The 24,129-nt window shown below is 39.8% G+C and overlaps 1 protein-coding gene across 1 annotated transcript in view; it reads left to right on the top strand.

Annotated features, from left to right (window-relative positions):
* Window positions 1-12,450: 12,450 nt before the first annotated feature.
* Window positions 12,451-24,129, top strand: part of LOC140233435 (alpha-2,8-sialyltransferase 8B-like) — a 31,402-nt gene continuing 19,723 nt past the window's right edge. Inside the window, exon 1 of the mRNA XM_072313546.1 lies at window positions 12,451-12,821. Coding sequence (XP_072169647.1) covers window positions 12,673-12,821 — 149 coding nt within the window. The 5' untranslated portion in view covers window positions 12,451-12,672. The remainder of the gene's footprint in view (window positions 12,822-24,129) is intronic.

Here is a 24,129-nt window from a genome sequence, read left to right as displayed (position 1 = left end):
AAACATGTTCAGGTGTGAGTTTCTTCAGTTTGTCTCCCTCTACAAATTAAATTTGTTAAGATCGCAACTGCTGATCTGTAAATTAACAAACATGTCGGAAAAAAAGGAATCAGTGGGACTCGAACCTGTCATCTACTGCTTTCCGGGCAGCGACACTTATACCACCAGGCTGTCCCCGGTGTTTGTTACAGATCAGCAGTTGCGATCTTAACAAATTTAATTTGTAGAGGGAGACAAACTGAAGAAACTCACACCTGAACCTTCACCCCTCTGAATAATATCTTCCTTTCAATAAACATGTTGTGAGCTATTTTGCATAATTTAGAAAGTTGCCAAAATTTCATTTCATTTCATTTCATTCTAATTGTATTTTATTGTTTCTGCATGGTACAAATAATCGAATATTGTTGTACTTTCTATATAGAAAACAATAGGCCATTATGACTACGTACGGAATCTTCAGTTGTTGAAGGGCTGCGAAGTGCTTTACCTGGCCGTCTACGATTTCTGCAAATTAATTGATCAATGTCAGTCATTATGATAATATTAATACTCTTTCTTCTCGGTATTATCGTCAGTGTTGTAACCATAACCAACAACCCCCAAAACAACACCAACAAACAAACAAACAAACAAAACAAGCGATCCCGGTGCTCTTGAAGATTAAAACGATCTTTAAATATGTAATCGAAATCTTTGGCGTTGTAATTAGGTCACCAAGCACTTATAACTGACTAAGTGTGGACTTGTGGTGCTGTAATCTTTCCTTTGTTTATGCTTGTCAATGATATGGCGTATACTCAGTATCGTGTGAATCTCCCTATACTCCTGACACCAGTAGCTGCAACCGTGTTGATTATTTTCCATATCTCATATCAACAAAGGAGCGCCGTTTTAAACAGATAATTATGAAAAGCTCTTTGAGTTAGAGGGAAACTGTAGCACTGATAACCACATCCAGACATTCCAGTGAAAATCAAACACAAGTCTCTTCTATTAGGAACGGAACATGATTAAGCTGCGGGCGATACTTATCGTAAGTTTTTGGGCCATGGTCTTCACTATATAGCCTTGTTTATGGTGAGTATACCATCTTACTTGTATGTGTGTGTGTGTGTGTGCGCGCGCGCGTGATATGAATAAGTTTAATCCTGCCAGTGCAAATGAGCATTCAATCCCACTTACAATTCTCGCTGTTGTTGTTTTTGTTTCGAAACCTGTAATAATTCCTTCTTTAGCCAATCTGGCTGGAGGGGGGTGGGGGGCAGGAGAGGTGGTATTGGGGGAGTAAATTTTGACAGGGGTCATGCACAGCAGTTACTATACCCATGGACCAATAATCCATGCTATCTACCCAGGCATGTGAATCTATAGCCGTGCATATACCCCGAGGGTAGAGAACATAACAGTTTTCCGCTGAGTTTCATGGTTTGGTCATTCTTCAGAGAGCTTTTGACTTATAAGACGCGATTTGGGCTGATCTGATTTTCAAGGTGTCATTCAAAATCTCGTTCTGGTTATTTATATTATCCAATCCAGCTACTAGTTTCCACAAAAATATCCCTTAATTTAATCAGAAGCACTCGTTTTCGTCAAGGAGCGTCCAAATATATTTATCAACTCAGAGTACTAACTTGCATTTCGCTTTATATTACAGTAATGCACATCTGGAACGAAGGACAATGTTAATAGACTTCACGATGCTACATTATAATATCAAGCTCTCTGGGTAAAAAAAAAAAGCAATTATAGATACATGAAAGTTGGCACAGTCATACCAATTCATGACAACGGTGATATTTCTATTAATCTGGGCCCTGTTTTATGAAGAGTTAAGATTGATTATAAACTGGATTTCTATGATAAGTCTCTTGCAGCCTGTGTGTTAAGGAAATTTAAAATCGATTTTATCTTTTGATAAGACAGGACCTATAGAGACCTATTGCTATACTGACTTTTCCAAGCTATTCGAAAAACTTGTTGGAAAGCGGCTTCTTTCTATATCACATAAAGATTATGTGCCAAACAATTTGGATTACGACCTCAATGGTTACTCAACTTATGGCTCTATACTTGTTTTTTTTTTGTGATAAACTTGTAAAGGCGTTTGAGAATAAAGAGTTTGTTATTGGTGTATTTTTAGGGCTTTCTAAAGCATTATCCATAATATTCTTTGACAAAAATTTGGCATCAGAAGCGACACTATAAAAACTATCTAAAAAAGAAAAAGAAAAAACCCAAAACGGTAATGGTAATGGTATCACCGTGACCGGTCATGACTTGTGCAACATTGAATGATAAATAAGCCAAAGTTCAAGATTTAGGTTTTTAGCAAATAAACTGAAGCTGCTGTTGATAAGACATCATATGATTTTCAAAACAATATATTAGTGTTAATAGATGTCAATTATTTCAGCATTTGTCTAGCATAGCTGCAGGTGTCAGCCTTCCAATAATACAAAGAACAACATTTTTAAGAGAAACACTTGGCGACCACCTGACATGGAAAAAACATGTGGAGGTATTATAAAAGTATTTAGGGCGATTGGAGCAATAAATACCTAGAGTATAAAGTGAAGAGTAAAGTTCCCTATTATGCACTCCTAAGTTTATGTTTCATTATACGAACTTGCCATATTGTATCATGTATTGCCATGTCACATTCAAATTCAAATTCCAAATGATTTTATTTCCATATAAAGTAATACAAAGTAATATACATAACGCTTACATGAGTACATATGGGTCATCTGGGGGAACTGTGCTATAAATCTCTTTTAAACCGTATTTACATTCTACAAAGATGTGCCATAAAAATTGTTAACTACCCACAGCTCCAAACCCACAGGTGGACCCTTGTTTGAAAGACTAAAATTGTTGATAGTGTACGAATTTAACAAATTTGCAATCTATTTGTACATATCTTGCGTCATTGACAATTGTTTATCTAGCACGATAGTAGAATGGCATACAATACTCAACAAAGTAATAATCAAATTTCATTCTATAACAGTGTTCAACGTATATATGGAATGTCTTACCAGATAATGTTAAAATGTATATCACCGTTAGTCTTTCGTCTGAGCTATAGAACCAGACGCAATTAGTCACTGCCCTGTACACATCATGCACTGATACATGAAAAATGCTTTAAAAAAGTTATGTTTGATCTTGAGCACACGATCAAACTTAATGTGATTTCTACCAATTAGAATCAAAGTGGAAAGTGAAGCTCGTCCACGACTATGGTCTCAAAATTAAACCTAACTTGGATTTGATTTTATCGAGGGGTGTACTCAACTCAATTTATGTTTGAGCCTATATGGGTATAGGTTTTATTCTTATGGATGTTTGATTTCAACAAATGATTTATGCAACATAAATAGTCCAGGTTATAGACGCGTCAAAGCAGTGAACACAGGAGCTGTATATTGCCACGGAAATTTGATTAAAAATTAATCAAATTGCTCGGTAGTTTCTTAGTAACAGACTTGCGATAAGGAAAAGCGCACGTTACTATGGATGATCAAGTTGGTTGTGACCACTGTATATTTTGAACCAATAGTCGACTGTAGACTGTTTTATGTACATAGCATTCAACAAAACTTTAAACATCTTAATTGCACAGTAATATTCGAAGGTCTAACTTAAATTGATTGTTTTTGCTCATTAAATTCTTTCATCGTGAGCAAGAAAAAAAAAGAAAGAAAAAACGATATAAAACATGAACCATCAGTGGAAATGGAAGCATCAGGACAGAGAAAGTGCCACTGTGAACAGTTTTCAAAGCCAGATGGTTTATGGCATGGGCGTAAATCCCGGGGGGGGGGATGGGGGGGATATATCCCCCCCTGAAATGGAGGAGGGGGGGGGGATGGCCTGTACAATCATCCCCCCTGAATTTTGAGGGGAAAAAATGGAGGAAGCAGAAATGTGATTGTATCAATTTTGGCATATTGCATGACGTTTGTACTCCGGCCTTCAGACAGGTAACAGAGCTTAACAGTATTCTATCTTGTAGGAAAATGTATAAATTTCTCAAGCGCTCGCTCGCTTCGCTCGCTCGCGAAGAAAGTAACATCGACATACACTGTAAGGTATGGCTCAGGCGTTGACAACGTCAAATAGTATAGGTCTACATGTAAACATGCTATGACGCGAGTAACTGGGGACCATCTGCAAAATATGTACGAAAACATACAAACAAACAATAACAACAACTTTATCGCCATAATTGAATCCCCTCCATTTCCTGAATCATTCCTGAGAAACGACAGTGACTGATGACTCAGTCAGGATACATCTATGGGCATACCAAGGGAAGATCAGGGACGTCGAATCTATGGGGGGCAAAGGGGCATTTGCCCCGCCCCAAAGGAAGTGTTTAGACAGACAAATCATTTATCCCCCAAGCAATTCCCGAGATGAGGACAAATCTCGAACTTTCTTAATGGAAAATTGTCCAAATATCGCCAGAACTATGCACCAGATCGTTGTATTGCAATTATGAACATGCAAAAGGTCCGCTATACAGGATAAGGGATAAACTTTGTACACTTTTGACATAGACGTATATTCCCTAATTTATCAAAGAGTGTGCAGCAGATCTTTCACTTAACAAAAGCAACCTAATATGTAAAGAGGCGTCGATGGGGGGGGGGATGGTTCTCAAATAAAAGTGGGACAAACAAAAGCGAAAAATATAGCTACAAACGGCAGTTTTTGGAGTGTAAAATGTTAAAATTTTAAAGCTCGCTCGCTCCGCTCGCTCGCATTTAACCGCTATGCCATTCTCCTGATGTTGCTGCCAGTGATTGACAGCAGGTGCACCCGGTGCGCCCCCTTAATTTCCAAAGCGAAAATATAGCTACAAACGACAGTTTTTAGGACTGGAAAATGTCAAAATTTTCAAGCTCACTCGCTTCGCTCGCTAGCATTTAATCAGTATGCCATTCTCCTGATGTTGCTGCCAGTAATTGCCGGCAGTTGCGCCCAGTGTGCCCCCTTAATTTCCAAAGCGAAAAAATACAGCCACAAACGGCAGTCTTTGGACTGTAAAATGTCAAAATTTTCAAGCTCGCTCGCTCCGCTCGCTCGCATTTAACCGCTATGCCATTCTCCTGATGTTGCTGCCAGTAATTGCCGGCAGTTGCACTCGGTGTGCCCCCTAAATTTCCAAAGTGAAAAAGTATAGCTACAAACGGCAGTTTTTAGACTGTAAAATGTCAAAATTTTCAAGCTCGCTCGCATTTAATCGCTATGCCATTCTCCTGATGTTGCTGCCAGTGATTGTGAGCAGGTGCGCCCCCCTTAATTTCCAAAGCGAAAAATATAGCTACAAACGGCAGTTTGGGGAATGTAAAATGTCGAATTTTTGAAGCTCGCTCTCTTCGCTCGCTCGCATTTAATCATTATTCCATTCTCCTGATGTTGCTGCCAGTAATTGCCAGCAGTTTTCGCCCGGTGCGCCCCTTAATTTCCAAAGCGAAAAATATAGCTATACAAACGGCAGTTTTGGGACTGTCAAATGTCAAAATTTTCAAGCTCGCGAGCTTTGCTCGCTCGCATTTAATCATTATGCCATTCTCCTGATGTTGCTGCCAGTAATTGCCAACAGTTTTTGCCCGGTGCGCCCCCTTAATTTCCAAAGCGAAAAAAATACAGCCACAAACGACAGTTTTTGGGACTGGAAAATTTCAAAATTTTCAAGCTCATTCGCTTCGCTCGCTCGCATTTAATCATTATGGCATTCTCTTGATGTTGCTGCCAGTAATTGCCAGCAGTTTTCGCCCGGTGCGCCCCCTTAATTTCCAAAGCGAAAAATATAGCTATACAAACGGCAGTTTTGGGACTGTCAAATGTCAAAATTTTCAAGCTCGCGAGCTTTGCTCGCTCGCATTTAATCATTATGCCATTCTCCTGATGTTGCTGCCAGTAATTGCCAACAGTTTTTGCCCGGTGCGCCCCTTAATTTCCAAAGCGAAAAAATACAGCCACAAACGACAGTTTTTGGGACTGGAAAATATCAAAATTTTCAAGCTCACTCGCTTCGCTCGCTCGCATTTAATCGTTATGCCATTCTGATGTTGCTGCCCGATTGCCGGCAGTTGCGCCCGGTGTACCCCCATAATTTCCAAAGAGAAAAAATACAGCCACAAACGGCAGTATTTGGACTGGAAAATTTCAAAATTTTCAAGCTCGCTCGCCCCGCTCGCTCGCATTTAACTGCTATGCCATTCTCCTGATGTTGCTGCCAGTAATTGCCAGCAGTTGCGTCTGATGCGGCCCCCTTAATTTCCAAAGCGAAAAAGTATAGCTACAAACGGCAGTTTTTAGACTGTAAAATGTTAAAATTTTCATGCTCGCTCGCTCCGCTCGCTCGCATTTAATCGCTATGCCATTCTCCTGATGTTGCTGCCCGATTGCCGGCAGTTGCGCCCGGTGTGCCCCCATAATTTCCAAAGAGAAAAAATACAGCCACAAACGGCAGTCTTTGGACTGGAAAATTTCACAATAAAATTTTCAAGCTCGCTCGCCCCGCTCGCTCGCATTTAACTGCTATGCCATTCTCCTGATGTTGCTGCCAGTAATTGCCAGCAGTTGCGCCTGATGCAGCCCCCCTTAATTTCCAAAGCGAAAAAGTATTGCTACAAACGGCAGTTTTTAGACTGTAAAATATCAAAATTTTCAAGCCCACTCGCTTCGCTCGCTCGCATTTAATCGTTATGCCATTCTGATGTTGCTGCCCGATTGCCGGCAGTTGCGCCCGGTGTGCCCCCATAATTTCCAAAGAGAAAAAATACAGCCACAAACGGCAGTCTTTGGACTGGAAAATTTCAAATTTTCAAGCTCGCTCGCCCCGCTCGCTCGCATGTAACTGCTATGCCATTCTCCTGATGTTGCTGCCAGTAATTGCCAGCAGTTGCGCCTGATGCGTCCCCCCTTAATTTCCAAAGCTAAAAAGTATAGCAACAAACGGCAGTTTTTAGACTGTAAAATGTTAAAATTTTCATGCTCGCTCGCTCCGCTCGCTCGCATTTAATCGCTATGCCATTCTCCTGATGTTGCTGCCAGTGATTGACAGCAGTTGCGCCTGGTGTGCCCCCCTTAATTTCCAAAGCGAAGAATATAGCTACAAACGGCAGTTTTTTGACTGAAAAATGTCAAAATTTTCAACGCAAAGAGATTTCACCGTAGGAGGGGGAAACCCCCCTACCATGCCCTCCCCCTTCGCTTGATTCGTTCCCTCACATAACCGCTCCTCCTAAGATCAAATCCTGTCTACGCCGATGATAGGCCCCATTATTTAGTAGGCCTTCAGAGTGATGTCGCACAGCAAGAGCTGAAATACCACGATTTTGTCATACAATAATATATTGTGAATATTTCATTTTCTTGTTGTTTTTTTAAAGAAAAGAAAACAAAATTTTCACCAAAAGTGAGCACCAGATCGCTGAATTTCAAAGAACAAAAAGTCTTTATGTTGTTGCTGCCACTTTTCTCCCACTTTATATTTCATGCAAAAGAGTGGGGCATCCGATCCCTTTAAAGTGTGTGTGTTGGGGGGGGGGGGGCACAAAGCTTCTCCCCCACCCCCCCCCCCCAAAAAAAAAAAAGGCTGCACCGGTCCGGTTATGGGCTTGTAATCGTGATGGTGACCATCCCCCCACTCCTCAGTATGGATTTACGCCGTTGGTTTATGGATCATTATGTATTCACAGTTAGCAATTCAATGGCTGTCTGGTTTCATCTGCACGTGTTATTTGGTCAATGTAAAATTAGTTATCTTGTTTCCCTATAAATATATGTATAAAACTCCAACTCCTGAACACTTCGTATTATCGCTCCTCTCGTCTTTTCTTCTCTCAACTTTTCCTATATTCGGGTATGAAAATCCCCCTTTTTGACCGTTAATCTAGTTTTTGTCTCTTTATATCCCCGTTTGTGTTGTCCTCCCCAGTCAGATGACATTGAATATATACTTGGAAGTTCACATTCTTTCTTTCTGTGTGTATATATTTTGTTCTTTCAGTCGAAAAGAAGAGAAAATCTATGGTAACAAACCCAAATGCTTATCGATAACGGTCTTCATGCACCTCTGGTATACTTTAACATATACCATGAATTACAATTATGTATACTATTATGACTACATATTCCTTTTGAGTATTCGTGTACATTTTCATGTGAAAATTGTTGATCTTGTCGATTGATTTCTTTCACACAAATGGAGAAATGGAACAAAGTGGATAGTTCATAAAACATGTTATAAAATGGGTTCTAGAATGTAGCCAATTGGAAGCGCTGAAATGAGTCACGTGTGCGTGTATCAATTTCTCACTAACATGCGCGGCCTGACGTCACAATGTTTACACTTGCAGTGCGCACTCAATCAGTTGTTACAAGTGCGTGGCGCGCTACTATACGCGCTGTCAATCCTGTAAACAACTTTTAGTTCGGGCTGCCGGCCGGCCTTTCTTGTGTGCATAACATGTGTGGCGTACGTATACTCTTATACGTACAGTACTTATACGTACAGTACGTACAGTATGTGCGGGATTTCCGAGTGCGACGTGCGTAAATGTTTGGGACGAACATCTTCGGACACCTTGACTCTTTGACTGGTATTGACCCACAAAGGTACATGAAAAATGCTGTTAGTTTTCGACCCATTTTATAAAACAAATGATGCACAGGATTATTTCCTGGCGTTAGTGGAGATGCAGCGCACTCTCGGATATTTACAATGTAGTGCAACATGCACTCGGCTTCGCCTCGTGCATGTTTCACAATTGTAAATACCCTCGAGTGCGCTACATCTCCACTAACGCACTGTATCCTGTGCATCATTTGTATATTATAAAATGGGTTCAAGAATGTAGCCAATTGGAAGCGCTGAAATGAGTCACGTGTGCGTGCATTAATTTCTTAGTAAATGCACTAAGAAGAGTCTCTCTTCCACCTCCCTGGCCTGACGTACGTCACAATGTTTACACTAGCAGTGCGCACTCAATCAGTTGTTACAAGTGCGTCTCGCGCTACTATACGCGCTGTCAATCCTGTAAACAACTTCTAATTCGGGCCGCGGGCTGCCACAACAGCCGGCGGCCTTTCTTGTGCATAACACGTGGCGTACGTATACTCTTATACGTACGTACAGTACTATGTGCGGGATTTCCGAGTGCGACGTGCGTAAATGTTTGGGACGAACATCTTCGGACATCTGACTTTTGAGCGAGTGCTACATGTAACTGACTGGTATTGACCCACAAAGGTACGTGAATAATGCTGTTAGTTTTCGACCCATTTTATAAAACAAATGATGCACAGGATAGAGTGTGTTAGTGAAGGTGCGGCGCGCTCGAGAGTATTGACAATGGTGCGACACCAAGTTGCACGAGGCGCAGCCGAGTGCATGTTTGCAACCGTTGTCAATACTCGAGAGTGCGCTGCACCTTCACTAACACACTCTTCACTAACACACTCGTGCATGTCTCACAATTGTAAATACCCTCGAGTGCGCTACGCCTACACTAACGCACTCTATCCTGTGCATCATTTGTATACTAGCGTATATTCTTCTCTAGTCGGTAGAGGGCACCCTCTGCTCAGCTATGTCAGAGCCTTCAAGGCTCTGAGCTACTTGTAGTAGGACCCCGTTTACAGTGCGAGGCCCAGTTTGCGTTTACACCAAGACCCCGTTTACAGTGCGAGGCTCGGCCGCGGCCGAGCCGCGGCCGAGCCCGGCCTCTTCTTGGTGTAAACGCAAACTGGGCCAAATGCGCGGCCAATTGCGCGCCCAATTTTAGTCTGGCTTCCAAACCCTCTGCCTGTATCTTTCGCTATTCAGGATATTAACCCCCTCAACGTGGAAAACTAGTATAGTTTAAGGTGGTTTTGTCCTGCAAAGGATTTTTTCCTTCGGCAAAGGCCTTTGCCCGAACGGCGACTTCGTCGCCACGGAATTCATTTGGCAAAGGGTCTGAAAACCAGACAATACCAAATTGCGTTTGTTTACAAGCAGAGCGCCACTACGACAAAATATTGAAAAGTTTGAATCAAAAGCGCGGCCGAGCCTAGCAGTGTAAACGGACAAAATTGCGAGGCTCGGCCGCGCAATTGAGGCCGGAATCGGCCGCGGCCGAGCCGCGGCCGAGCCCGGCCCCGCACTGTAAACGGGGTCCAAGAAGAGGCAGGGCTCGGCCGCGGCTCGGCCGCGGCCGAGACCACCTCCAGAGCGAGGCCAAATGCGAGGCCAATTTTGGCCTCGCATTTGGCCTTTTGCGCGTTTACACTGAAGCGGGGCTGGGCTCGGCCGCGGCTCGGCCGCGGCCGAGCCTCGCACTGTAAACGGGGTCTTAGTTTGAGCTGTTCAATATGCGCGATGGAATGATTTTTCTCTGTACAGTTAAGTGCACCGGATTGCCGATTCAATACTGTCTGCAAGAGGAGCAACCGCACCTGCGACCCCAGCACGTACGTGTCGGGTTGTCGGGTTTCCATACAGCGCTCCGGGGTTAGGGGAGCAAGTATAGCAGCACGGAGGTGAGAGAGAAATCTCACCTCCCTGGTAGAAAGTTGTTACGTGACAGAAATCTCACCTTCCTGGTAGAAGGTTGTTACGCGAGACCAGTGATGCACCGGCCTTGACACGCCAGCGCCTAACAAGAACGTTATAAAGAGAAAAAGGAAACAGAAATATTGTTAGCTTGCAACCTATAACCAAACTTCGTGCTGAGGTCGACAAAAATAATACCCACTATCCATTGAGGCTGGACGCACGCTTGCCTTCACATTTAGAACAAAAATTCCCTTTTTTGATTCCCTTTTCGGTGTATAGATTCACTTTATTTTAGAACAAGTGCAAAAAAACGTCACAAAACCCCCCCACCCAATATATCAGCAAAGTGAAATGAATGAGGGGCGGATCCAGGAATTTCGTTCAAAAAGGGGGAGGGAAGCGCAGTTTATATTGCTGGTGCCACTTTCGGGTTTAATCAGCCGACAAGCAAAAAAAAAAAAAAAAAAAAAAAAAAAAAATTGCGTCCCATGCCCCCCCCCCCCCTCGAATCCGCCACTGGGATTTATTGTTACACAATTTGATTTGCTTGTTCCAAAATCTAAAACAAATATTGCATGAACTTATCTCGTTCTTCTGTATGATTTATTATTATCATTATTATTATTATTATTATCATCATTATTAGTATCATTTAATGGGGACTGCGTTTCACGGGGAGTGCGTTTAATAACCAATTCAACATATGCTTCCCCCAGTTTACCTCTGTTTTTAGAAACTCAAATATTACCCATTCAAGATCTAATTTCATTAGAGTCTGCAATATTTATGTTTAAACTTAATAATAGTTTTCTCCCTGATGTATTCTCAGATTATGTTACCCTCAATAGTTCAATTCATGATTATAATACCAGAAATGCTCAGAGTATCCATCCCCCATTAAATCGCACATCATGTAGGCAGTCATCAATATTTTACAAAGGTACTATTTTATGGAATAATTTGAATATAATTTTCAGGATCAGTAAGACCGTAAGACAATTTAAAAAATTAATAAACAATATCTCTTTGATGCATTTAAGTTACAAGCTGACGAATAGTTAAATATGGAGTTTTCTTCTTTTCTTCTCTGTTTTCATATCTTCACGTATCCGTTTTTTTATTGATTCAAGTTGTAAATCTTATCGTATTTTGTATTCATGTTTGTTTCAACTCAGTTACAAACCAATGATTATAAATGATTACATATATTTACATCACAATATTTCTTAAGGGATCATTTTCAATAAGCCTACTTTGTGCTTCCCATGATTCCGCCACTATCATATTTGACACCATGTATTTTTGTTTGTTTGTTTGTCTGCCTGTTTGTTTTTAATGCAAAGTTTGTAAACCAATTATGAAAGTGGAAATAAATGAAATGAAATAAATGAAATAAATAATGTTATTGTTGTTGTTGTCTGGAACGGGATTTAACGACAGACTCCGTTTTTAACAGCCAACCGTTTCTGCCATAAATTGCACTGAAACAGTGTTTAAAGGCAGGGAGGTGAAGCTCACCTCCCTGTTAAAAGTAAGTAGAAACAAATACTGTAAAAAATAAAGGAAATTTGGAGAGATTTTGTAGTGCGTGAAAAGTTCATTGGGAAGATGACACCTGTGACGAGCAGCCCATGCACGCCGAGTATTTGAGAATCTGGTTGCCAATTTGGGTATGTGTTTGTCACTGAAATTAATTACTGATTTTGTAAAACATGAAACCCTATACAGCTAAATCACTTTCTTCTTTCCTGCCGAATATTGATGTTCCTATAGTTAAACAATAAGACAAAAATTTTACCTTGGCTATGGCAGGGATAGGTGCAAACCACGTATGCCTCTATACCCTCACGGTGTAGTGGAGCAGTTGCCCTACCAGGAAGACGATAAAAAACGAACTCTTTTGTGGCGTATTCCTCAGCTACCGAAAGCATTAGGGAAGTGGCGGCTTTTCCCGATCCTGCATTCTCATTTCCGCGGGCTTTTCATTAATACAACCGATAAGAAAAACTCATGGGATGCTCGTCGTACTTGCATGATAATCGGTTAATTGCAAAAGTATTTTTTCGTTTTGACCCCAGGCGCAGAGTCAGTCTGCCTGCTGGCGAGTAAGCATGAAGAACGTCCGAAAGCTGTCCGTACGTGCCTACCTGGTGCTTGCAATCGCCATTCTTGGTGTTATTTATGTTGCCGTGATCAACGGCATCGCTCCGCTCTCGCTTGTGGCTAACATTGGCAACTCTCATAAATGGGATCATACACGGTGAGTTTGACACGATGCTGTAATACACCAGGAAGCTATGCATAACTCCATGCTTTCTCCAGTATCATACTTATCGTAGTGTATTCCCGAGATAGGAGAAAGACACAATACGCACGCGGCGTGCTAGAACGTTATAAAGCTGTTCCTTCCGTCACCCGTTATAAATATGACAGACGAACGTTGGGGCATATTTTCTGAATTTTTATTTCGAGGCCATCTGAAGAAACTAAACACTAGTCTGGGCATGCTGGGGCTTTCCCTATAAAACTCGTCTAATAACGTGGAAGTTTTCACCATGTACGTAGTGAGCCCACAGAACTCTTGTGTGTGTGTGTAGAGTTCTGAGTGAGCCAGAGTCTCAAAGTACACTGATAGTCTTTGCTCAAGAGTGACGCAATTGGCAATAAGCCAGTTCGGAGTTAGCTCATGGGCACATTGGTACGAATGACCTTTCTTTTTTCTCAGTTGGTTAGGGGCACTTCACTCGTTTTCAGAGCGACATAATGCATAAGCTTTACGTAACAATTTATGGGATTCATCAATCCCGTTCAAACAAAGAATAAACTTGCGTAGACCAGATGAGCAGAATGATCTGTCAATTCACACTTGAGAAAGCATCCATTTCATTATTTTGCATTGGATGTATTGACAATCTCTTTCTATTGATATTGCCAAATACCACTTTTGCTGTCAGGTGGATGTGCTGGCAAGCGGCATTTATAAGGATTACATGAATAATCATTACATGACAGATGCTTATCCCAGTAAATTTAAAAACCAACATGCCTGTTGGTCCGAATGACCTTGTTTCTGCTCATGCGCAAAGTGGAACTCCGAACTGGCTTATTTCGATGCGTTAGGGTTACGGAAAATCGCCTCCAGGCGAAATGCATTCTACACCAAACACATGAAACCCACACACACTTACTTTTTTCTCCTTCGGTACAATGTATTGATATTTTTCCCTGCTGTCCTGTAGGCCCTATAATGTATTCCCCCTTTTATTTCCCAGTCATTCATTATCAATTTTATATTTTGAAATGACACCCGGAGATGTTAATCCATCACCATAAATAGCACCGGAAATTTAACACCAGCTCGGTGTTTCATATTCAACACCGGACTTTTGCAGTGTTATATGCGTGACTCGACATGACAGCGATGTCGGGCCGCCAAATTTCGAAAATGGTAATTATCTTTTGGTGGCCCGATCGGACAATTAGATTTAAGAATGGATCATTTTGGTTCATTTCAATTATGGGACTACGAAAATTACAAATTTAAACATTTCAGTGGCCCGACGGACCAACAGAGAAAATAAAAATTGTGTCGAGCCCTGCTGTATGATTGCGTTTATAATATTGATAAAATGAATGAAAAATACATTTCCAAACAATGCATCTTAGTAAACAAAATCAAACAATATCAGAAAACAAACAAGAACCTCTCCTTTCTCTTATAATGTATCATCAATAACATCTCCGTAAACACTGTATAAAGCCTCTTCTCCTTGCCCACTTTCCTTTCCTCTCTTACCCCACTCGTTGTACTTTCCTATTCCTAACCTGCACCTTCCCTTACCCCCAAATACACCCTCACCCCCATCTCACACGCACACACATAGACGACACTCACAACACGCATACTAAGTACACCCATATACAAGCACAGGGCCTGCAAGCCCTCCAATAAAAGGACAGCACAAATTAATTTATGATATCAAATGGAATATAGACAATAATAGAAAACATGATTATGATATCAAATTTGTGCATTTGTATTCCCAGGCTCTTGCAGCTGAAATATTATAACCATAATGATGTTCCTTCGTTGTTAAAGAAACTGTTTACTATCATGACGGTGAGTTCGACGTTGTTTCATTATATGGTGGGCACTTACTAAAGGCATCGATGTCGAAAAATTGTAAGGTTGTCTGCACATCTCGGTCAAGTCAAACTCACCACTTTACGACCATGCTACCGTCAAAAGAGTCACGTTCTGCCTTTCATTATCATTCGCAATTAATTGTGATAAAAACAAACAAACAAAACGCTGTGCGAGTGGAAATGTCTTATGAAAAATGCCATCCTCTTGGTTGATCGCTATCTCAATTAGCAAAAAAAGCTTTTAAAATTCGCGATCGTTGGAAGCGAGCTACCGCGAAGTGTTCCGGATGACAGGCGTAATGAAAAGTAACGATGCTAGCAACGATGTATAATAGTCGCTTTTTACATAAAAGAGGCAAAACACTCTGTCCGTCGGATAGCACTAAAAATGGAGGTCCCGTGTGTGAGAGTATCACAACTCATGCACGTGAAAGATTCCGCTTCTGTTATTCATCGCAAAGAGCAGGGTGTTTAACCCGGTGAAGTGGTCCCACCTCACATCCAACTGGACCCCATGGAAGATCAGCTTAACGTAGCTGAATATGGGCTATCTAGCCATCTTCTCAGATGGAAATGAAACAAACAAAAGAAACAAACAAAACCTCATCAGCGGGCCATTAAAGGCATTATTTACCATTTGCAGATGAAACAAAAACTCAGCTTTAGTGCTTCAAATTTGTCCTAAAATGTGAGATAGGGATCGAAACAAACCAATGTAAAAATGTTAATCAGTATAATCAATGTTATGTATCAAACAATAGTTATGATGAAATGTTTTCTAGAATAAACTGTCTATATACAGTTATGGTTTATTGAGGATACTAGTGCATCTGGTCATATTTTTTTGGCTTTATTGCAAAATTTTTATGTGGTCGAGATGTTTTATACAACTGACCTACACCTATATGCATCAAATAAAAATAACTGGAACATTTTTGTAAATGACTGCTCCCAATGGTAAACAGCACCTTTAATGCTGAAAGATCTTTGTAGTGCATTACAAGCGGGTAACCTATATATATCATGGTATGGTGTATGCCCTATACATTGCAGGCATATGAAAATATTACTCAACACAATGTGCTTGTTGCTGGCTCCTATACAGCTCATTTCAACGGGTTTTTGTTTCATGCACTGATTCATGTTCGTCTCACATTTTCTACAATGTCACAGCGATCATGATGTGAAACAGAGTATACAGTGAACAAGATAAAATGACACCATTTTTTGATGCCATGCACACCTCTGTTTACACAGCGAAACAAAGGATTAAAGAGGTAGTAGTTTTGGTTGAGATAGGGATTCAGGTTTTAACTTTTTGGGAGATGATTAGAAACCACTATATATAAAACATTAACGAACACCTATTCTAAAATGAATTAAAAGTTTATTAATTGATGAAAATCAGTTTTGAATTGGCTGAGATATAAAAAACAAAGTAAAACAATGCATTTAAGGTGGGACCCATGCACCTTTTATTAAGACCTCTTTGTTTTTTAATATTTCAGCCATCTTAAACCGATTTTAATCATAGAAACTTTTTATTCCTCTGAGAATATTGTGATATACTCTTTAGTATTTCATATAGGTGGTTTCTAATCATTTCACAAAAAGTTAAAAGCTGAATCTCCATTTCATTAATAATTAATTTAGTGTTAAAAACGCGGCATACTATTGGTCTCTTATATGCACTGGATTTCCTGATCAATATGCAAACCCATGATTTCAGTTTGATTAAACCACAAGTGAAACGAGTGACAGGGTGACATTGGCGTTAAAGGGGATGGCTAGTAACTGATCAGTGGGAATGCTGGGGGATGATTGTTCCAATCCTTGTGGGATTCATTTAAGAGTACATTCTATTGTTGTGTGAAAATTGTTTGCTTCAGAATGGTCTCATATTCAAGTAATGTGCAGTTTAATGTTTCCAGGCTAGCATGCCTGTACAGCGACGGGGCATTAAACTGCACATTACTTGAATATGAGACCGTTCTGAAGCAAATAATTTTCACACAACAATAGATATATAATGTACTCTTAAATGAATCACACAAGAATTGGAACAATCATCCCCCAGAATTCCCACTGATTTCCACTGATCAGTTACTAGCAAGCCATTTTGTGTGATGATTGCAACAAAGTAGTCATTATACATTGCGGTGAATGTGTGTGTGTGTGTGTGTGTGTGTGTGTGCGTGCGTGCGTGTGCGTGTGTGTTGTGTGTGTGTTTATCATTTTTAGATAGAACATTGTGAATAATTTCGTATAAGGGATTCTGTTTCATGAGGAAGTTTGTATACTACTGACTACAGAATTATGTGTAATTTTGTAGAAAAAAAAAACGTTTTGATATAAAATATGACTGAAAATAACGGAAATAACACTTGTCATGAAATAATACTTATCATGAAAGTAACATTAATAAAATGAATTTAATAAAGATGACGATAACGAATCCAAATAGAATAATTGTCAATTTCATGTTAACCAGAGGAGGAAACCAATACATAATATTTTATATGTCATTATAATTACAGCAAATGCCACCGCCCAGCTCAATCCCCCTTAAAAATAGGTCAAAATGGATTCCCACTGTTCTACATAGTTTTGAAAAGAGTAAGCTATTACTTTAAGATGATATAGATACATTGTTAAAATTGGACCATTGTAACCCATTCAAAAAGTGTTTGAAATAAGAGAGAGTTTCATAGCAGTTAAAGATCAGGGTTCAGGGTTACTCAGGCTAACTACGCAGAAGTATCAGTGAAGGCATGTTTTATTTTTCAGTGAAAGCAGATCTTGTTGGAAAAAATGCTATCCAGAAAATCTGATTTTATCTCGTTTTCTTTTTTTTTTTTTTTTTGCTTTAAGCCACGAAATTTTGAAAGCCGGTAGAGAAGTTAACTCCCACAGATAAGAAAAGCTTAAAAATATCACTTGGCCATCCCCAATGATATTATTTTGATCCTAATCTGCGACTTTTTGTATGGTTTTGAGCTGGGCGGTCACAAATGGCAGCGAAATACTCTCCGTAAAAGAATATACCAGTACATAATATTGTGTGTGTCTTTCGTGAAACACAGAGATGTATATATAATGAGAATGTCAATACTTTGTGTATTTCATTTGCTTTCATCATATTGTTGTGAGTATTGTATTGTGAATTGATCTGGCAAAACTGTTATCGGGAGGTTTCTATCACCTTCCTCTCTTTCTTAATCTTTCTGTCTCTCTTCTTTATTATCCCTCTTTTTCCACGAGCATCATGTTGGACCCCCTTCTCTTATTCGGTTGCCGAAGGGTCAAGCTTATAGCTTATTATTGGCGACCGTTCTGTATGCACGGTAATTCATAACACATGTACTGGAATTATGTCACAGATGTGTGTGTAATGAAAATTGTTGAAATTGTAGAAACTAATGATCGAGTATCATATTTGTTTTAATTATGTTTGATTATATTGCTTAAAAAAAATAATTGTAAATGATGCCATACAGAGAATGAATAAATCAAATCAAATCAAATCAAATCAAATCAAATTAAATCAAATCGAAGATTTTCTGGTATGCGTCTCTCGGATCCATATATCCGCAGTTACAGTTGATGCTTCTATGCATGCATAGAATGGATCCAATGTAGTCAGCCTGTTATATTGATGGGACTGCCAATTTATTTATGGATGTATCCAAGGCAACCCACCGCCACGATACAATCCTATGCATAGCAGCATACGAATATACAGCTGCATAGTAATTGATTTCGAGCATATCATTTCCCGATGTAGAGTGATTTGTTATGTGCCATAAATTTGCCTCTTGTTCGGTGGCCTCTCAATATTGCATGACGGTTGGTATATACTATCGGTCCAGTGAGGGGCCGACCGTATTTCCCATTGTGCACCGAACACCGAACACGAGGCACGTTTATCGGTTTACATACTACCTTGGTTCTTTTGTTGTTTCCTACCCTATGTTGGAACACAACGTACAAATTATTTAAAAGGAATAGAACAAAACAGGAAATATGAAGAACTAGAAATGTCGCTACGGCGACTGGTGTATGCCTCCGCAATAATGCATGGTTCTCTTATTAGGTCTATAGTGCAATGTCTTGACAATGTGTGATGACAGTTTCACACAATTGGCAAAATATTAAAATGACAGGTTTGCCACAAATGTGCTGAATGTTCACTTTCCTCGAATTAGGTTAAATTGGATGAATGATTAAAACGTCAGAGTGCAGGTATTTGGGGGAACTGATGATTTTTACTTGACTTTTGACCCTTTTATAAGTTTATGCATTGAGTAATTTTCAAGGTATTGAGAAAAAGTATAATTTCAGTATCAAATGGTAAAATAGTATTATCTAAACCTGGCCTTTGACCTTTGACCTCACAGTTCCAAAGAGAATCACTGTTAGGTAGAACATGCATAAATATGTAAGTTTCATGATAATACCTTGAGTTACTTTTGAGATATGGAGGAAGAGCAATTTAGCACTTTCACTTGACCTTTGACCTTTTGACCTTTGATCTTTTGGCAAGAAACTTCCCACAGAATATATATTGGGTTATACATGCATACATCAAGTTAAAAAAAAAATCTTCAGGCATTGCATAAATATAAGGAAAGCAGTGATATTTTGAGGAGTTGATCTTGACCTTTGACCCCCTGACCTTTGACCCATGACCCCCAACTTCCCTAGATAATCACTGCCAATCGGTACATGCATATATACTAAGTTCCATGAAGATACCTTGAACCATTTGCGAGATATGGAGAAAAACATGAAATTTCAACCTTTTTTTCACAAAATAACCTGTGACCTTTGACCTTTGACCCCGTGACCTTAAAATCCAAACAAAGTATTATCCCCCCAGGATATACCGTCATACCAAGTTTGATGCAAAACCACCTCACGGTTCTTAAGATATCGACAAAAACAAAACGGGACGGACGGACGGACGGACGGACGGACGACCCGAAAACATAATGCCTCCGGCCACTTCGTTGGCGGAGGCATAAAAAAAAACAAAAAAAAAACACCACAATAATGTTTATCAGTCTATCCATTCACACGTGGGTACTCTAATTGTTTTTGTCTTTTTGTTGAAACACATTGAAAAGTGCTTGCATACTTCTACTCTAACTTGTGGAGAGAATATTCTCTCCCCCTCCTTCTCCCCGCCTCTTTCTTTCTCTCTCTCTCTCTCTCTCTCCCTCTCTCTTTTCTCTACCTCCCCTTTACATAACTCCGCTTTTTAGTCTATACCTGTACTCTCTCTTTTCTTCCGAGTTCCCAGCAGCCCACCTACTGTGTTTAGCTAATTGTACAAAATATGCAAGTTGCATCCAAGTGGTTTTTTTTTTTCCTTCTCAAAACATTTCCATGTACAAGCAAGCGTTGATGTGTACATAATATATGGTGCAACAATAGAAGTCCCTTGTTTATATTGTATGTGGGACCGGCGTCAATAGCAGGGGCATGAACGCGCGATGAGAATCTAGCATTGACCATGGAGGTATTTGTACCTCCACGATTGACGTCGTGTAGGTGGTTTTGTAGTCATGCATCCTTGCATGTCAATTCAATTCAATTCAATTCGTTTATTTCCATTTCAATCACAATAAAAACAACATGAAGCATTCGGTGTTACAGATGAACATAAAAAACAATGACATGTAAAAGAAACCACAACAACAACATCAGAATTACAGGCATGAATAATTGTTCCAGATTACAAAAGGCAACAAGTAAAATGGAAAATGGTGTACACATAAAAAGCCAATAAGGCCTGTAGGCGCGCATACACCGTTGTTACAAATCATGTAGAATTGGAATCAAAGTTGTTTTCACAAATCATAAATCAGTTTTATACAGAAGATACACAAAAGAACATCAGACAAAAAACAAAAACAAAAAACGAAATGAACATAGAAATAATTATTGTTAGATACATCAGTGCATGTCATGATCATGATCATTTACCACAAAAAACAAATTCAAGTATGTCGTCACATACGAATGGGAGCATTGCAAAATGGGTTATCTCTTGGAAGGCCCTCTCACTGATTAAGAAATTAAAAAAAAAATGTCTATGTTAATATTCAAGATATTAAATATACGTAAGTTTAGAGAGAAATGCATTCAATTTAAAGACGAAAAGTTGGCATTCAATTTCGCGCCAGCTGGAAAGACGTTCAATTTCGTCCCAAGTACCAATCAAAATTTCGTTCATAGGCACACAACTTCGAACTATAAACATTAGAATTCAATCAACATAAACAAGCTATATAGCTATATGTAATTCATACCGCATTTTATACACATCAAATTCTCATTTTCTCTCTTGAATAATTTGATTGTAATATATAATTTCATTTTTATTTCACAGTTTCATTTAATCAATAATATCAATTATAGGTATGTATTTCTATATTTTCTAATCTTTCTTTCATTAGTTTCACTTTGTTGATTATCAAGAATATGGATATAGACACTTACGGAATTGTCATATCTCTCTCTCTTTTTTTTTTTTTTTTTTTTTTTTTGACACGTCCAGATCCATGTTTACATTTTGGACTATCCCCTTAACATTGTCGATTTTTTTTTCACCTTTTTCGTATCTACATTATTCATTGCTCTACCTGTTGCTTTTTCCTAGAGTTTATCGACAGTTGTATAATCTTGCTGGTTGTCAAATGCTTCAGCTACTACAGTTCAGTCCATATTCAAGATATTTGTGTAATCTGATCCTCGAGCAGCCTCCAACGTCGTGCATAAAAATGAATGTTCGCTATGCATGCTCGTATATGCGTATGAAAGTTGTTGCTATATAGGAGGACGGTTTATCCAGGGAGGTGCACCTCCCTGGTTTATCCGAGGAATGAGAAATTTCAGTGTAAGTCAAAGCAGGGAGGTGCCCCACCTCCCTGGTCAAAGGTCCCATTTTATAGAACGCTATTTGTTCAAACAGATGACCTACTACAAAGAAAATGAATACTAACGAAAAGCACTGCCCAAATGCAGTAAATGTTTGCCTTTTCGTAAATTTGAATTCCTTAACTTTCATCACGGCGGTGCTGATGCGAATTTGAACGTGAATCGTGTGCAATTTTTCTTTGGAACGCGCCCTTTACACGTTCATGTGAGAAATTCATGAAATAGAATTCTGATGAAGTTAAATTGGATGAACTAGTTAGCCTTGTGAATGTTGATCTCTGTGATCATTCAAATTCACTCGAACTTGAATGATCGCATCGTTAAATCTAATGCAAATTTGATGAGTTTAAGCTTTTAAAATTGAGGGAACACCCCCACCCCCTCAGAAATTAAGGAGGGGGATATGTGTGTATGGGTGGGTATGTGTGTGTGTGTGTGTGAGTGGGGGCACACCCCACCCCACCCCATCGCCACCATTGGGTCGGAATTTACAGCCTTGAATTTAGCCAAAGTAATATGTCTGGTTGAAATATCCCATTTATAGGAAGGTTAAAGAATAAAATTATAGAGAAGAATTAGTTGCCTGAATTATCTCGATGAACAAAATGGATTTGGGAGACAATCCCTATGTGCAGAGCGGGTTAGAGGTCTATATAGAACTCTAGATCAAAATCCATGTTTCCTGTAATTCTTAGCTCTTTTGTCCGTACAACGCTCAATTTCAGCGCTCGGATGAAGTTCATGAACACGACAGTAGGCTGTAATCGAAACTTGCTGCGTCTGTGTACCAAGCTCAAAGGGCACACTCTGCACGTCTCCATGTTTCTATGGTCCCATTCAAAATGGAAGAAAATGTGACTGCTACTTACTCAGTACCCAGTCGGCTGGGATGCAATCATCCCAATCGCTTCCTATGCAATCATCCAAGTTCTGAAAGACGAACATCGTACGGACAAAAGAGCTAAACATTACAGGAAACATTGATTTTTTTTTTCATACACTGCAGTACACATAGTGCCAAATCGTATCACCACACAGAGAAAATGTGAATAGTTAATAGTAATAGTTTGTTGTATTACGTTAGTCGCTTCTTGTTCAGCGTGTGCATCTTTACTGACTAAGTCCATATGGAGGTGGAATGAGGGGAGGGGTGTTACAGCACATTTTGGTAAATTGCACATTTTGGTAAATTACCAAAATGTGCAATTTACCAAAATGTGCCGTAACATGTAACGTCACATTTTGGTAACTGCACATTTTGGCAAATTTACTAAAATGTGCAGGACATTGACGGCACATTTTGGTAACTTTCTGCTCCTCCACAATCATCACAAAAACAAATTGTAAGTGCAGTTGGTTTTTGTCCCCACCGAATGACACCGTCTAACACCTTTCCGGGCAAGATACGCGGGCTTGTTGCGAGTAAGGTTTTTCCAGCACGCAGGAAAATTATCTCGCCCATAGTTGCCCGGAGCTGCGCACGCAAGTCCGATTTACCCGCAGCCAAGTTTTGAGCAGCACCTCGCAGGCAACTCCCACGCAGGTACTTCGCAGTCCCCGTATGAGGCCAGCGCGGCCAAGATAATAACATTCTGTCATTTCTGCTGGACTTCTGCCATTCCTACAGATTAATTTCTTTTTCCTAAAATCTGGAGCCACATACTATACATGAACAGCTGTGGGTCCTTACCTCTAAAGATGATTCCTACCAAGTTTGTATGAAGTCTGACCACCAGTTGTGTGAGAGAAGATGAAAATGTAAACAGTTTATGCACGACGCACGACGCACGACGCACGACGCACGACTGACGACGGACGAAAAGCAATCGCAATAGCTCACTTGAGCCTTCGTCTCGGGTGAGCTAAATAAGTGTCTTGCCTGTCTTTACTGCAGGACCATATCACCTTAACTCTTTGACCGTATAATAACTTTCAAGCCCATCCATGGGTTTTTAGTTCAGTTACCAAAATGTGCAGGCAAATCCACTTTTAACTGCACATTTTGGTAACAGTTGATCCCGTCAGGTATAGGTGCACTATCGGCACATTTTGGTAAATTACCAAAATGTGCCGATTTACCAAAATGTGCCGTAACAAGGGGGTTTAAGTGCGTGGGAGTGACATAGCACGATTGAAATGCCATGTTTTGAGCCATGGGTGTATGAATATTAATTCCTTTTTATTTCGTTTTAACCATGGATCTTGGTTTAATCATGGACCTACTATATAGGTCCATGGTTTATGTGATGGAGCTCCATGGTTTAACAGATCGAAATTGATGAGGTAATGTTGTATGCAGGTGATTCAAAGACTTATTAGGCATTGATAGTATGACGTCATCAAATTGGCATAATGGATTGTAACTAGCACTTTTCTTATGTTGTGCCTATAGTTTGAATTCTTATAAACAATTTTGATTTAAAAAAGAAATCCACCGTTTTCTCTATTTGATTTTACTTTGCTTATGAAGTGCATGTAAG

The sequence above is a fragment of the Diadema setosum genome, chromosome 9 (genome assembly GCF_964275005.1).
Source record: "Diadema setosum chromosome 9, eeDiaSeto1, whole genome shotgun sequence".
In the NCBI taxonomy this organism is placed as follows: domain Eukaryota; kingdom Metazoa; phylum Echinodermata; class Echinoidea; order Diadematoida; family Diadematidae; genus Diadema; species Diadema setosum.
This window is presented reverse-complemented; position numbering and strand designations above follow the sequence as displayed.